Below are 16676 nucleotides of genomic sequence, written 5' to 3'. Positions count from 1 at the left end.
CTGGGCATTGGCTTGACATTTATGATTTGATTACAGCTAGACTTTGTTATGGGCTGAGGGTCTGTACAATGTCAGAATGTTTAAGTAAAGACGGGGGGGCTTTTTGTTATTTTCGAAATCAACATAAATAAATGATACTAAGTTTTCAATGTTTTTGCACTTACTTTGTATATACTGACAAAAGATCCCAGAAAGGCTCCAAGCTGGAAGTTTTCTTTGTTATAGAATAGAGAAAGCAGCCGGGAAGGTTTTGTAAATAGATGCCTGAACGCTGATGGGATTCGAAGGCAACACTGGATCAGGTAACCAACACTAAACATTCTAATGAAGCCCTGGAGGAAAAGTTAAGAAACAGCAACTTTAAAAAAAATTGGCAAAAAACATGACCTACACGAGTGTACTCGTAGCTTATTTTTGAAATGCAGCATTTTAAAAGCCCACTTTGTTGACATTATCTGAAATGTACCCTCCCTTCTTGGAACTTGAAACTAGCTTTTTGAACTAACTTCCCTGCAAAATAACTAAGGAAATAGAATCCTAGACCGCCTAGATTGACTGTCTTTCTTTTAACTTAAATGGATACTTAAAAGGTCTCAAAGGACACACACTATCTCTCAGAATCTCCAAAATTCTGTTCCTTGAAACAGTCCTGATGGCTTAATTTCCAAATTATTCTCTCCCCACCTTCAACCACAGTTGGGTATGGAAAGGCAAACAATGTGGTAAAGAAAATAAGCCACATACTCAAACATCTGGAAGAAGTGCTGAGGGAGGGGAAAAGCCCATAACAAAACAAAGTCCTTTCAGAAAATGTGTGAATTAGACAGTGACAGTGACTCCTTGGCATGTTCTCTCAACAAACAACCGACCTGGAGGCTTTGCAAAGTCTGCTATGAAGAAAGTGCAAACCCAGAAGAGATCATGTGCAGAACTATTAAAAAAGACAAACACAGGCTCATATGGAATTCTTCCTACTGCTCCACCCTGAAAGGCTGATATGTCTCAGAGTTTGTTTTGTAAAGTGCCATAACTGAGATTGGGTTGGTTCTTTCGTTCTAAATTCTTTTCTTTTTCTGTTTCTTGTAATTTTCTCAACAGTTTCTTATGCTTATTCTTAGCCCGCAGGTAACCATCTCTGAAAAGTCTGAAGAAAATCTGTCCACTCATTTAAAAAAAATCATCCAAGTGTGAGGGAAAAAAAGCTTCAGCCTTTAAGAAAATTATTTAGAGGCTTCTTTTTTCTTCTTCTTTTAACGGTTTGATAATTTAAGAACAGTTGGTTTTAAAGCATAAATCTAGGTATTTATCACTCTCTCTCCACATAGCAGAAAATGCTTTCTTGGTTGGAAACATTTCATTTGAAAGTATCTGAACATCGTGTGCTGAGCACTGGTAGTACATTCTTACTGAATTAAGCAGGCCTCTGAGTGGGATGTTCCAAATGTTCAAGGTTTCTGTTATTTGTTTATAAAACCAGTGGGCAGAGGATTGAAATTAGCAATCTGTCCAATTCAGAAATTAAAAATCTGTGCATCATACAGAACATTTTAATCCCTCATAAAGAGTCCCAAAACTTTATTCTGGTTAAACATCATCAGCAACACCCATTTCTTGCAACAATAATATTCCATAACTTTTTACTTATGAAACTGTTTATGAAACAAAGTAAGTGGGGTACAACAGTTAAATAACAATGTCTGGAAGTGGATGGACAGTATTAGTGCATTCCGGAATAAGTGTATTGTGTCTTTTACAATGGTGCTAGTGAAAAGGCAGTAGCCAGATGTATGAAATAGCTCCTATGTCTCCATCGCATGTGGCTTTAAAAGCTAAGTAAATGATATCCTCTGGGGAACTTTTATCTCATATTTTCTAAATAGTTTATATCACAGTGAGGTGTGATCATATAATGAAAACCTCTATTTCAAAGTTTATGAGCAAGGCAGAATTAAATTTACTCCGTGAATCTTAATTCTGAATTTTCTGACTTTTGTGTAATTAAAATGTCAAATTTAAGATGAATTTAGATTATGTAAAATTATGGGAAGTTTTACAATAGTCACAAACATAGGACAAAAAACATTTTTATAAACAAAAAACTCAGAGCCCTCACTTTTCACCCACCAAAAGAAAAAGGTATTTTAGTTCTGATGGACTAGAACACGACATTGTATTATGCTGTTCCAATCTGCAAACTGTCTAGCACATGAGTAACTCATGAACAAGTCCCATTGAAATGTGTGGGTCTGCAGGATTAGGGCCTTAGCTCTCGTGTGCAGCGAACAGTAGCAAGACATATAAATACTGAATCTTTATCATTAGTTCAGTGAGCAATAAGGAGACAATATAACAAGCACTTTACAGCTGATTTGCATTACCTGTAGTCACACAAAAAATTCAGTTTTGTAAATTATAAGATCATCAATTATCACTTTTATTCTCCATAGAAAGATATCAGATCACAGGCAAATGAATGGGGGAAAAGAAAAATATAAAAAATACACAAAAGACGGAAATTAATATACACTGAAATCTCTATATTAAACCTTTCCTTAGGAACAATCTGTGTTGCAGAAATTTTATGATTTGGATACGAAGAGCCAGAAATAGCAGTGCAATTAAATTACACATCTGCAAAAATCATCTGAGGAATTCAATTTTTTTAAAAAGATTCTTTAAAAATATCTTGATAGTATTAAAACTCAATTCCCCAAATGTATATATTCAAAACAGAGTTCAGTAATATACCAGAAGTCAGATAAATTGTAGCAATGTTTCCAAATAGTATTAAATCTATCAATTTTTTAATAAATTTGCTTTCAAATTAAATGTAGAATCATTTACAAATTGAACTGTTTGGTATAGTATCCCACATCTCTTGAAAGAATAATAAAAATAAAATAAAATAAAATAATTAAACAGATTGTAACTACTGGAGTATTCTCCTAATTTTCTTCTAGTCACCACAATTACCAGGTAAACTGTATTGTTCATCTGCTGTTATCATCAACACTGGCACAGAGAAACTGAAGTTCATCATTTTAGGTACGCACTGTTGGCTAACATATATCTTCCTTTAAATTAGCTGCTGGAATCAAGTGGATCAAAGGAGAAAGGGAAGGCTCTTCAAATGCCTTTGTTGGACTAGATAACCCTTCACAGAACTCTACACAGCCAAGACACCCAGATTATTTCAAATTCTAAGTGAAGTTTATGAAAATGAGGTGATCCACTAGCCTGCTATCAAAGATAATAGGCTACTGCAGGTTATACTAGCTGGCTAATATGTGTCTAAATATGGAGAAGGAAAGAGAAAAGAGAATGTGATAGAAATGTATGCATAACTATGATAATAGGAAGACAAGCAATGGTAAGGGAAAATATAATACGGAGGAAAAACTTGGCATTATCACGGATAGTTCTCAGAAAATATCTGCTCAAACTAAAAGAATGTTAGGAACCATTAGGAAAGGAACAGATAAGAAGACAGAAAATGTCATAATGCCACTGTATAAATCCATGGTACACCCACATCTTGAATACTCTGTGTAGTTCTGGTTGCACCACTTCAAAAAAGATGTATCAGAATTGGAAAGGGTAGAGAGAAGGGCAACAAAAATGACTAGAGGTATGGAACAGCTTCCATGAGGAGAGATTGAAAAGACTGGGACTGTTCATCTTGGAAAAGAGATAACTAAGGGGGGATCTGATAAAGGTCTATACAATAATGAATTGTGTGAGAAAGTGACTAGGGAAGTGTTATTTACCCCTTCACATAACACAAGAACCAGAGGTCATCTGATGAAATTAAGAGGCAGCAGATTAAAAACAAACATAAGGAAGTACTTCACACAACGCACAGTCAACCTGTGGAAATCGTTACCAGGGAATGTTGTGAAGGCCAAAAGTATAACTGGATTCAAAGAAGAATCAGATAAATTCACGGAGACTAGGTCCATCACTAGCTAATAGCCAAGATGGTTAGGGATGCAATCCCATGCTCTGGGTATCCCTCAACCTCTGACTGTTAGAAGCTAGAACTGGATGACAAGGGATGGATCTCTTGATAAATCGTCCTGTTCTGTTCACTGCCTCTGAAGCATCTGACATGGGCCACTGTTGGAAGCAGAACAGTGGACTAAATGGACCATTGGTTTGACCAAGTATGCCATTCTTATGTTTGTTAAGGTAAATAAATTGAGCTCCTTGAGTCTATCATTGTAAGGCAGGTTATCTAATCCTTTAATCATTCTTATGGGTCTTCTCTGAATCCTCTATAATTTATCAACATCCTTCTTGAATTGTTGACGCCAGAATTGGACGTGGTATTCCAGCAGCAGTCACATGAGGTCCAAATACAGAGGTAAAATAACCTCTCTACTTCTACTCAAGATTCCCCTGTTTATGCATCCAAAGATCACATTGGCCCTTTTGGCCACAGTGTTACACTGGGAGCTCATGTTCAGCTGATTATCCACCCTGACTCCCAAATCTTTTTCTGAGTCACTGCTTCCTACATCCTGTAAGTGTGGCCCTACATCCTTTGTTCCTAGATGTATACATTTACATTTAACTATAAAGCTGTGCAACAGCTAACCACATGTTGTCTTAACTTAGGCCCTGATCATACGAACACTTATGCACATGCTAACATTACTACTATGTTAAGTCCAACTGAAGACATGGAATTTTATAGAATCTATACATTAGGCACCCAATTTTGAAAATTCTGGTGAAAATAATAAAAAAAATAGGTGCTGAATGGTTCTCTCTTTTCTCATCTCATCTCATCAAGGAGGGGAGAGGTATTTTCTGTTAGTTATTCTAGTTGTGTTGTTTTTATGTTTAGTCACTTTATCTTTAGTAAAAAAAAATTGTTACAATTATTCTGAATATTTTGTAAATATTTTATTACACATTCCCAGATCTATTCAGCAAAATACTTCACGTCCCACAGACTTCAATGGAACTTCAGCACATACTTAAATACTTTGTTGAATCAGAGGCTAACACTGTCACTAAGTTTGCTGAAATATTGCATAGTTCAAAGAAAAAGTAACAAAATAATATTGAACAAGATACTGAACTGTGTAAATATAAGAAAATAACTATTGTACTATACCTCCTCTAAAGCTTTATCTTAATGTAGCGAGCCTTGCCATAAAAAAACCAAGAGAGATAAATTCTAAAAAAATGCACTATTTTTAATGGGGGAAAAAAAGCATTTTAAAGATAAAATATAGCAGAAGCATCCGTAAAAGCTAAACTGCCTAGCTATCAATTTTTGCTTCTCCATAAATCAAAAAAGTAGATTATTAAAAGATCAAGTTCTGCTGAAGTTTCACCCAAAACTAGGACCATGTAGCAGGTTGTCCCACCTGTGCCAATCTTCTCCACACAGTACTCCTCTGAAAAAATGCCCATAAACATGGCCATATTATGGAGGAGGCTAATTCATGCCACTGGACATAGACAGCTCTCTCTGTCTGCAGCAACTGTGGACAATCTCCCATTACCCCTTAAAATAAATTAATAGACTAGCGAGTCCAAAATCAAACTACAGTGTGCCAGACATGCACAGCTGTATGTGTGCCACTGCTGATCTGTCTGCCCAGCACAGCACATTCCAGGTGCTTTATTTAGGATGTAGCTGCAAGTGGGATCAGTTACGAAGAGCCTCATGTAATTAAGCAAGTTTATTTTTTGCTGATCCATTTTTTTCCACTCACTTTAGGTTCTCAGATTATTGTATTGATCTACCATAGTAGTGTAGTTGAAAGAAAGAAAGATTCTTGTGCAGAAGATGATTTTCACAAACTTATAACTGACTCTTTTTATTATGAAAAAGCATGACCAACAACAGACTTCAGAGGCTAAGACATATGGAATCTGCATTTGCCCATTGTAACTTACATATTCTTTTTCTGTACTAAACTTTATACGTTTTCACCAGTCTCTGTGAGTGTTTACAAAAAATGTCAGATTCCTACTTACTTTAATGCAATATGAGATGCAATTATCTTCATAATGTTTACAGCATCTATGTCTTGGACCATGTTTGCATCTGCAAAAGAAACAATGAAATCCATATTAACCAGAAGTTGGTTTTACTGTAATCTACTGGAGATTTTATAAACTTTCTCTTGCTAAAAATGTATACAATAGTCTCTTGCTATTTCCCCATTATTTATTTTGCATGTCACGTTTTGACACAGTCCTACATGACGTTCTCGTAAGCAAACTAGGGAAATGCGGTCTAGACTAAATTACTATCAGGGGGTGCACAACATGTTAAAAGCTTGTACTCCTAGAGTACTCAATAGTTTGCTGTCAAACTGGGAGGGCCTATCCAATGGGGTCTCACAGGGGTCAGTCAGGGTCTGGTACTAGTTAATATTTTCATTAATGATTTGGATAATGGAGAGAAGAGTATGCTATACATTTGAAGATGACGCCAAGCTGGAAGAGGTTGTAAGCACTTTGGAGGACAGGACTGGAATTCAAAACAACTTGACAAATTGGAAAATTGGTCTGAAATCAACAAGATGAAATTCAAACAAGACAAGTACAAAGTACTACACTTAGGAAGGAAAAAATCAAACACACAACTAAAAATTGGTGAATAACTGACTAGATAATAGTAATGCTGAAAAGGATCTGGGGGTTACAGTGTATCACAAACTGAATATGAATCTACAATCTGACGCAGTTATAAAAAGGACTAATATCAATGTGGAGTGTATTAACAGGACTACTGTATGTAAGACACAGGGGGTAAATTGTCCCACTTTTCCCGGCACTTATAAGGCCTCAGCTGGAGTATTGTGTTCAGTTCTAAGCACAACACTTTGGGAAAGATGATGTGGTCAAATTGGAGAGAGTCCAGAGAAGAGCAAAAAAAATGATAAAAGGTTTAGAAAACCTGACCTATGAGGAAAGATTAAAAAACTGGGTATCTTTAGTCTTGAGAAAAGAAAACGGAGGGGGTACCTGATAACAGTCTTCACATATGTTAAGGGCTGTTATAAAGAGAATAGGAATCAATTGTTCTTCACGTCCACTGAAGGCAACACAAGAAGTAATGGGCTTAATCTGTAGCAAGGGAGGTTTAGGTTAGATATTAGGGAAAATATCCTAACTATATCGGAAGTTAAGCACTGGAAGAGGATTCCAGGGGAGGTTGTGGAATCCCCATCACTGGATGTTAAGAACAGGTTGGACAACACTGTCAGGGATGGTCGAGGTTTACCTGCCTTCTTTACCTGCCTCTGCACAGGAGGCTGAATTAGATAACCTCTTGAAGTCCTGTCCAACCCTACATTGCTATGATTCAATTGTAAGGCACTGTGTACTTTTATGAAGTCATCAAAGTACTGTACAAATAAAACAGTACTTTATTAGTATTTCAGAAGTACATGTACATGTATTTTGACCCAATCCTCTTTTCCATGCTAAGCTTGGGTAAACGGCCTATGCCTATGAATTCTCTACTGTGGCCTATGGGAAGGAATTGTGAATCATCCCTCCAAGACCATAGAGCTGTAGCTGGGCCATTCTGCAGCCTATGATCACTGACACTCTCTCCCACACCCACCCATATTAGACTGATGTTGCTGTTTTGGCCAGGGATCCACTGGCTATACTGCAATCCCTCCCTGTACCACCTTGTGGGCCTACTGGAGGGAACTGCAGAGGCCTCTCTCAACCATGACCATTCCAGTGCAGTGTAGTTCTGTCAGTTTCACTGTGGTATAGATTTTCTGTGGCCCTTACTTGGGATTAGGGTTTGGCTCAAAGCATAAAGAGGAGATGGTTTTAGGGAGGATGGGATGTGTGGATTTTACAGTAATTAGACTTGTATGACACAGAATTAAAGGTTTCAGAGTAGCAGCCGTGTTAGTCTGTATTCGCAAAAAGAAAAGGAGTACTTGTGGCACCTTAGAGACTAACAAATTTATTTGAGGAAAGTCATTTCATACTAGCTCTAAAAATGATATTTTCTTGTAGTCAATTATTTGTGGTTTAAAAGAAAATAAATCACATAATTTATATACTGTGTCAAATATCCTGGAAGCTTTGAATCATGTATTGTAAAGTATATTGGCCATAAATCATTCACAAGATTAGTTTATGTAGCAAAAATTGTAACGAGAACGTGATCAGGTTACAGACATTTAGAATCAATTATATCTGAAAGGAAACATATGGAAGAGAAACTTGAGAAAGTATTAGGATTAAAAATGCAATGGTTTTTGAATGTAGGGGAAGAGGAAGTTTGGAAATCCCAAAGGAAGTATACTCCTCATTTGTTAATCGTTTAGCCTTCTAACGTTGAACAAATACATTTTGGCTAGAGGGGCACTGATCATGCCTCACTATTTTCAATTAGTTCATGTCAAGGGTATTTAAAACAAAATAGGTATGAGGAACAAGAAAGGGATTGGCCTTCTAGCTATCCCTTAGCTCAATGCTGGAGGTAAGTGTTTCTTTCTATTTGAAGGGCTTTCACTCTGAAATAAGCACTCTTCACCACCCCTTTCACAACATGGAATACTTAGAACATCTTTTTTGTTACTGACTGTCAGGAACATACTGTAATAAGGACCTAGTCCTAAAAAGGGGGCTGAACACCTCTCCCATAGAAGTAAATAGGAGCTGAGAGTGCTCAACCCTACTCTTATTTGTGTAGGAAGGAGGCTTCTGCTATGCTTGATTTACCATCACCAGAAGTATTACAATCGAGATTTAGCTAGTGCTTCACCTGTAGACTTATACTGCAGTAATGCTGGATTTGGGACACAGAAGGTCAACCGTATTACCAAATGAAGAAGGGACAGGTAGGTGATGGAGGCTTGCTGTCCCACTTCAAAACCTGTGTCTATGGGAGAAAACAAGGGGTTTAAGGCTCTCCCAATGATTTTTGCTGCAGATGAGAGGTCAGACTAGAAGCTGACCTAGAACTTTCCTGCCAAAGTGGGGGGTAGATGAAGGCTGTTACCTAGTTAGTGAATTGTATATCTTAAGTAATATGAGCTAATGCTAATAAATAGGTTTATCTTTGTTTTACTTTGTTTTTAATAATAGCTCACCGTTTTGTTATTGTTGTTAATCAATAAAAGAAATACAAATCAAAATAGCATGAAACACTGTTGTTATATAAAATGGAATGAGCACGTGTGAAAGTGAGTAAAATAAAAAAGAATCAATTAGGGTTTGGGTTTGGTTTTTTTTGTTTTTTTGAACTCACACTTTGTCCACAAGTTTCTTTGTTAGAGCTATTATGTTCATTCGCCGCGATACTTCTTCCCGGTGCTTTATTTTTCTGTCTATTTTTGAAAATGCTACTTCTGGTGAAAATGAATGTGTGGGAATTTCTTCTTTACCTACAATGAATCTGGAAGGAAAAGGAAAACACAAGGCAATTATATTTGTTACTTAAAAAGCAAATAAAAAAACGAAGTCTTTAAAAATGGATTCCACAGAGTAGTATTAATAATTTTCCGCACCTTACAACTCTTCTTTTGAGCACGGCCTGAGATCCCAACTTTAGGAGGCAGGCAAGTGTCATTATCCCCATATTACCAAAAGCAACACAGGATCAGAGAAGTTGTACAAGGAAATGTCTGGCAGAGCTAGGAATAAAACCCAAGTTTCTAATATGACAGACACAAGACTTAATCATGCACTGTCTACATGCCTCCTATGGTGTCTGTAAAATGGAGCCACTCCTGTATTCCCAGAGTACTTTGTAAATATAAACCACCATTAACAAACATACAGGACCCAGGACAAAACACAGTAGCAACCGATTTCTGCTTATTCCCAGTAGAATGCTGGGATTTAGGATTCCTGTCTCTGGAAGAGGAAATGTTTAACGCTCCTTCTCACACATACATCACCTAGCCCCATGCATTAGCACTGTATTCATTTATTGTAAATCCCCTTTTGTAAAACAGTCACACATTTGAAAACTCTCCTTTCCTGCCAATTCTATATTATGGCCTCTTTGAAATATACAATATGTCTCAAAATACAGGAAAGGTTTATACCAGTACGGTTTTTGTTAAGGAGATTCTGGTGTCCTATAAAGCAGCTTCCAGTATACACGTTTCCCCAAAACGGTCACTTTGAGCTAAAACTACTGGGTTTGTTTTTTTAGATACTTACTTAAGCGCAGAGAATGTAAATCCTTTCAAACCATCTTTGCACCTGAAACACAAAAATTAGACTTTTGGTTTTGTGTGACAAACTGCATACAACGAAAATAAAATCTCAGAGATGAAATATTGATGTAAAGCTGCCTAAGAACAACAAAAATTTGAGGATAACGATTTGATCATTAATAAATCCAATAAAGGAAAATAAGTATGCAACTAATTTATAGCCAACGGGGATAACACAGTTTTCAGCATGAAGTACACCATGGCCTCCTGGAATTTCCTGGGAGACTGTGAACAGAGAACACCCAGAACCTCCTGTGTCAAAACTTTTTGATCAAAACTGATAGGGATATGCAGATCTTTAAAGAAGGAAGATCTAAGTTCTACCCCTGCTGTGACCATGAGACAAATATTGGCCATGGTCTACAGAAGTAACAACGTGAATTCTTACGTGGCCATGGATTTGTTAGTTTTACAAAAAACTGTCACAATGTGCTTGACAAAACATAAACCTACTGAAAGGGATGAGAAGTGTTCTGCACACTTTTTTTTTTAAAACACACTTGGAGTTTGAGAGCTAGTGTCTTCCTTCATATGGGAGCTGAATCCTGCACTCCTTATTCTGGAAAAAACTTCCACTGTAAAAGTCACAGCATGTCAATTGTATGGCAGTTGCTCTGGTTCTGCAGCCCTTCTGCATGAGTGTATGGGACTACTTTTCTGAATAAGGGTAGCAAGAAAGGGCCCTAGATTTGTAAATGCTAATGCTGATTGCGGTATAATATGTAAGCTTTCCTCTAATACTTTGACGTTTTAATTGGCAACTGGAGTTTCAGGAGTTTGATGTTTTCTGAAGTGGGTGTGTTGACTGCAATTGGAGCCTGCAGCTGCTACGGATTCTTCCTGGATGACTATCAGCGTATCAGTGTCCTGCTGCTAGAGAAGCAAAGAGCAGCACTTTTTACTCTAGACATTTGTATTTTTTTTTCTTTTTAGAGGGCTATAAATCAGAGGGGAATGGATCATGATGAAAGTGCACTACAGTCAGGATATATGACACATAAAAAAGCTGCTATTTTATTCCATTAGTTAAAGAATACATTGTATGCTAACAGAGATAAAATCCTGCCATTAAGATAGCCAGTTGCCAAGGCTGGGAGAATAGCAATGGTTGAGCAGAAGGTCCTTGTGCCATGCTGCCCACACAGGCCAAGATGCCTCAGGAAAGCTTGGGGCACCACCATCCCTAGGACATGTAACTGCTATTCCAAGAAAGGAGCACGTGTAGAGCATTTAGTGCCTGCTGCTGATAGCAGTATGTGTATGGGAAAGTGGGGGAATGGAATGGGAAAGTGGCTTGGATTACTGACCAGGCTTGCCTGGGACTATGTATCACTGGATACAGGTTATACAACCCCGCACAGACCATCATTCAGTTGCCCTTCTGCTCTTGGATGTGCTAATGAGGAGGAAAAGGCTCCCCGTGCTGTCTTTATCAGGCCCTGATCCTGCAATTGATGGCGTGTGGGTGACTGTGTGAAGCCCCACTGACTTCAGAGGGCTTCATACAGTCTGCTTGTAGGCTATCAACTAAAATTGGGGCCTTAGTTTCTAATTTTATTGTTACTCATGACAGTCTTCTTTGCTCAGAATACAAACAAATAAAATGTGCAATTTAAGTTTAAATACACAAATAGTCATTTGGAGAGTTTTATACAAACAAAGAAGTAATTATAATGCAACCCTGAAAAGTCATTTTGCCTCAATCTTGCAGCTTCAGTTTGCAAATGCTGCAACAATTATTACATCATTACACCAGTAGATGTCCCTAATCAACTGTTATTCAAGCGGGGACAGATCTGACAGAATTCTTGACCAACATTGTTTCACTAGTAATTTTCTTTTAAATTTGCATCAAAGAAGACAATTAATAAATGAGGCACTGATCTTAAAACACTACCAGACATCTAAGTTACTCAAATGCAAAACATGTAAAAGGTATCCATTACCCTAGGAAACATTAAGAACATTTCTGTACAACCTTTCATAATGCCTATCCCCATTAGCCATCTATGATAATTAATCCCCACCTAGTTATTAGTTTGTGTGAGAGTCATTATCAGAGTTATGGTATCATTATTATTTACAATTGTATTAATGGTGAAACCTTCCAAACAAAATGCACCAGCCAGTTACATATATGGCTTAACGCAGGGGCTCTCAACCTTTTACTTTCTGAGGCTCCCCAACATGCTATAAAAAGATCTATGGCCCACCTGAGACACAACAACTGGTTTTCTGCAAACAAAAGCAATGACTGGCATTAGGGGATAGCAAGCAGTGCAACTGCCTGGGGCCCCAGGGGCCCCCAGGAAGCTAAGTTGCTCAGGCTTCGACTTCAGTCCCAGGTGGAAGGGTTTAGGGCCCTGGGCTTCAGCCCCATGTGGTGGGACTTCAGCTTTCTGCCCTGGGCCCCAGAGAGTCTAACACTGGCCCTGCTTGGCGGACCCCCTGAAACTTGTTTGCGGCCCCCCAGGGGGCCCCGGACTCCTGGTTGAGAACCACTGGCTAAGCATATAAGCAATATTACAAATATCATTCTATTTGGAGTTCTATTTACAGCTCAGGTTTATTTAGTTTAACAAAGTGAAGGTTAAGGGGTGACTTGATTACAGTGTATAAGTACCTAGATGGGGAACAAATATTTGACAATGGGCTCTTCAATCTAGTAGTGAAAGGTATAACATGATCCAATGGTTGGGAGTTGAAGCTAGACTAATTCTGATTGGAAATTAGACATAAATTTTTAACAGAGAGAGTAATTGCCATTGGAACAATTTACCAAAGGTTGTGGTGGATTCTCCAACACCGACAATTTTTAAATCAGGGTATTTTTCTAAAAGATATGTTCTAGGAATTATCTTGGTAAAGTTCTATGACTCGTGTTATACAAGAGATCGGACTAGATGATCACAATGTTCCCTTCTGACCTCGGAATCTATTAATCATTTCAATGTTGTAAACTTTAACAGTAATACAATCAGCACATGACATCGTTTCTCACAACTCTGAAAGTCACTGGGCCAGATTCTCAACCCCTGCAATTTGGTATCTTTTGGGCATCCTGAGCAGCATGAAGGGCACATACTCTGGCTGCAGCTGGCCAGTTGAGAATTTTCCCTCCAGAGGGGAATTCTCCACTGATACAAAGCCAGATGAGCCAGCTCCTCTGCCAACTGTCTCTTTCTAGTATGGGTTAGGACAGAAGAGAGAGGGAATGGAGCAGAGCTCTAGGATACTCTAACTTACATCAGGGCTACAGTTGGGCAAGTGTTACAACTCTATAAACAGTCCAGGGGTCCTCGAACTTCTTGTGCCCAACAGATCTTGGCACAGGAGAGAATCTGGCCCATGTTATCCAAAATATCAGATGAAGAAAAATATTACTTGAGGCCACATGCACACATTTTCCCCTAAAGAAAGCTACTCTTGCCACAATCTAGAACAGCTCTCCTGTGTGGAAGCAAAATTCAGCCAGACTTTAACAGTCAGGTCTTAAACCAACTCTAATTTTGTTGAGAGAGGCACGCTTAATCTCTAACCAGTGTGTAGGGAAGGGAAGAGGTCTCCTCACCAAGCTGTAGGGCTAAAACCCAGCTATTATGTTTTCAATTTTTTTTACTGGCATTCCTTGCTAAAACTTTTCTAAAGGCTCACTCTCTGTGATTGACTGACACGCTCTGCTCAAGAAGTCAGCTGGGAAAAGGAGTTTAATTACTGTCATTTCACCCACTGTACTTGTTGGGAGAATGTGACACGTGACACATTTACTGAAAAATCACAATATTTTCCACTGAATGAAGTGAGCTGTAGCTCACGAAAGCTTATGCTCAAATAAATTTGTTAGTCTCTAAGGTGCCACAAGTACTCCTTTTCTTTTTGTGAATATTACCTATGTTATCCTTCAAGGAAAAAGTAAATTAGAAAAATTCAACTTTCCCTACATTGAATTTCATTATGGCTGTGTGTTCTGGGAATTAAGCTCACTCTTCCACAAGAATAAGAAGTACCATGGCATAACAATTTACTGGTTGTGATAGAATATGCTTAAGAAGGATTAACATATAAAGTAGGTGTCACATACCAGTCCAAAGACTAAGCCTAGTAGCCAGGGGAGAAAATGCCCAAGTTGTCACACCATGAAGCCATGCCCCACAAACCACAGCCCCTGCAATTTCAAGGAGTAAAAGTTGTCCACTCTTCAGTGTGAACTATACTTCTTGTAATGCATTGTCAATCAGCTTCCTATTTTATACACTTTAAATACAGGTTACACTCTCTCTTGCTTCTGTTGTAACATCTTTCTTTTCCTTGCTTCTTTTCACTGTGTCCTATATAATGTGTCATTTTCCTGAGTTGCTTTCTGTGTCTGTCTCCTCTTTTCCTTCTCTCTCCCTCTACCCACCTGCAGCCTCTTTCTCTCCTTTTCCTGATACTACTATTTTAACCTCTTCCTCTATAATTTCTCTTTCCTTTCTTCTCCTATTTCTTTCTTGTCACTCCCAATACCACATTTTTTTTAACCTATCCTATCTATATCCCTTGCACCCACCAGATCACAATGATTTTTTTGCCTATCAGAATCAAATGGATTGGGAGTGAAAGGGTGGATTTCTAATTAATAGCTCTGGAGAAAAATGGTTTCTATATGACCGATGAGACACTGGAGATCAAGTGGACGTAATGGCTGTCTGGGCCACCTCCATAATGATTTTGACCCAAAGAGGTGGGCAGGTAAACATGTATTATTAGCCCAAGTTTAGTTCTACTGCAAGCCATCTGAGAATTGCTTGTATATTTGACGGCTTTGAAACATGGAAGTGAGGTTCAGTAATGTTTAACTCTCCCATAAGAACTGAAAGAGATACATATTACTCAATGGGATCAAATGACATCTCAAAATCATTCATTCCAAGCCAATAATATTTTTACCATAACCCTGCTTGTACAAAATAAAATATCAGAGATGTATGGACAAAGGTATAGCCAACCTCTCTCTCTGGCCTCTCAATCAGGCCTGAGGAGATAAGGCTGAGGCCAAAGCAGACTTTAATAGCTCTTTCTGGTGTTTTTCACAGTAGGTGAGTTGGCCTTTTAGCTGTTAAGCCATGATTTTTAATAACAGGTGTTCGTAAGCTTTATTAAATCTGTACTGACCCGTCACTACAACTGACCTTTGCAACAAGAACAAGATTCATCTCAGATACACCAATGTAGACACGAAGTGACTCCACTAACTTCTACAGAATTAGTTGCTCCAGTTTTACACCAGCATGGATCAGAGAAGAATTTGCTCCAGTGTCTTACCATTAGAGATGGAAACCAAACCAAATCTCAAATGTGAACTCATAACCCAAATTTTTGGGGCAGGGAAGGGTTCAGATTTGAAACCCTGTATCAAAACCCACACTTGTGGTTTTGATTCTGTGTGGGATCTAGAACCATAACAAGCCTATTTTCCTGATCCATTTCCAAATGTGGCCCCAAAGGCTAAAACGTGCAAGTTTTGACATTTGGGGCTCAAATATTTTGAGAATAGTTTACAACATTTCAGTGCCACTTATCCTGAACATGAACCATATCTAGTGTTCAGTCAGCAGGTAATATATGTCATCTGAAACCAGACCTAGATTATAACACTATTTCCTCAGTCCATCTCTACCAATTAGGCAGCTTTAGCAAGAAAGTTTTGGAATAATCTATTTTTTCTTTATCATTTTGGCCTTGTTAATAACAACTACAATTCTCCAATCAAATCATATCTTCTCAAAGGGAATATCATCTCAAAGCTTACATACCCTGCAGAAAGGCACCTTTGATATTTATATGACCAATAGAAAGCATCTAAGCTACCCAAAAAAGAACCAGATAGAACTGCTCTGATCCTGGCTGGGCATTCACTATTTTATGACAAGTCAGATTGTAACATAAATCTTACAAGCACTGAGCCGACATCATATCAAAGCCTCTGGGAGTGAAAGTAAGATATTCCAGTCACCAGCTGCTGTTCACATTAAAGAATTCTTCCCTAATATCAAACCTAAGCCTTGCTTCCTTCAGACTCCTTCTCTGTGTCCTATTACCTACTAAGACTGTGAAAAATTCTTGTCCATTTTTACATTGCTTCCTAAAAAAACCATAACTGGTGTGGAGAAAGTAAATAAGGAAGTGGAATAATTTACTCCTTTCCATAACACGAGAACTAGGGTTCACCAAATGAAATTAATAGGCAGCAGGTTTAATACAAACAAAAGGAAGTATTTCTTCAGACAATGCATAGTCAACCTGTGGAACTCTTTGCTAGAGGATGTTGTGCAGGCCAAGACTATACCAGGGCTCAAAAAAGAACTAGATAAGTTCAAGGAAAATAGGTCCCTCAATGGCTATTAGCCAGGATGGGACGAGGCTAGGGACACCATCCCTGTTTGCCAGAAACTGGGAATGGGCGACAGGGGA

General features: G+C 38.2%; 1 protein-coding gene across 4 annotated transcripts in view; it reads right to left on the bottom strand.

Moving 5' to 3' along the window:
- The window catches only part of TMEM135 (transmembrane protein 135), a 385311-nt gene that overhangs the window by 14128 nt on the left and 354507 nt on the right, over window positions 1-16676 (bottom strand). For all 4 annotated transcript variants that reach the window (XM_084617016.1, XM_084617014.1, XM_084617013.1 and 1 more), the window contains 4 exons: window positions 10168-10209; window positions 9248-9394; window positions 5995-6064; window positions 165-332 (listed from right to left, as the gene is read on the bottom strand). In XM_084617016.1, the coding sequence (XP_084473142.1) occupies window positions 165-332; window positions 5995-6064; window positions 9248-9394; window positions 10168-10209 (427 nt within the window). The remainder of the gene's footprint in view (window positions 1-164; window positions 333-5994; window positions 6065-9247; window positions 9395-10167; window positions 10210-16676) is intronic.

Source organism: Lepidochelys olivacea (assembly GCF_965140295.1).
Source record: "Lepidochelys olivacea isolate rLepOli2 genome assembly, chromosome: 1".
NCBI classification, from domain to species: Eukaryota; Metazoa; Chordata; order Testudines; family Cheloniidae; genus Lepidochelys; species Lepidochelys olivacea.
Note: the sequence above shows the minus strand (reverse complement) of the source record. Positions and strands in the feature narration are given on the sequence as shown.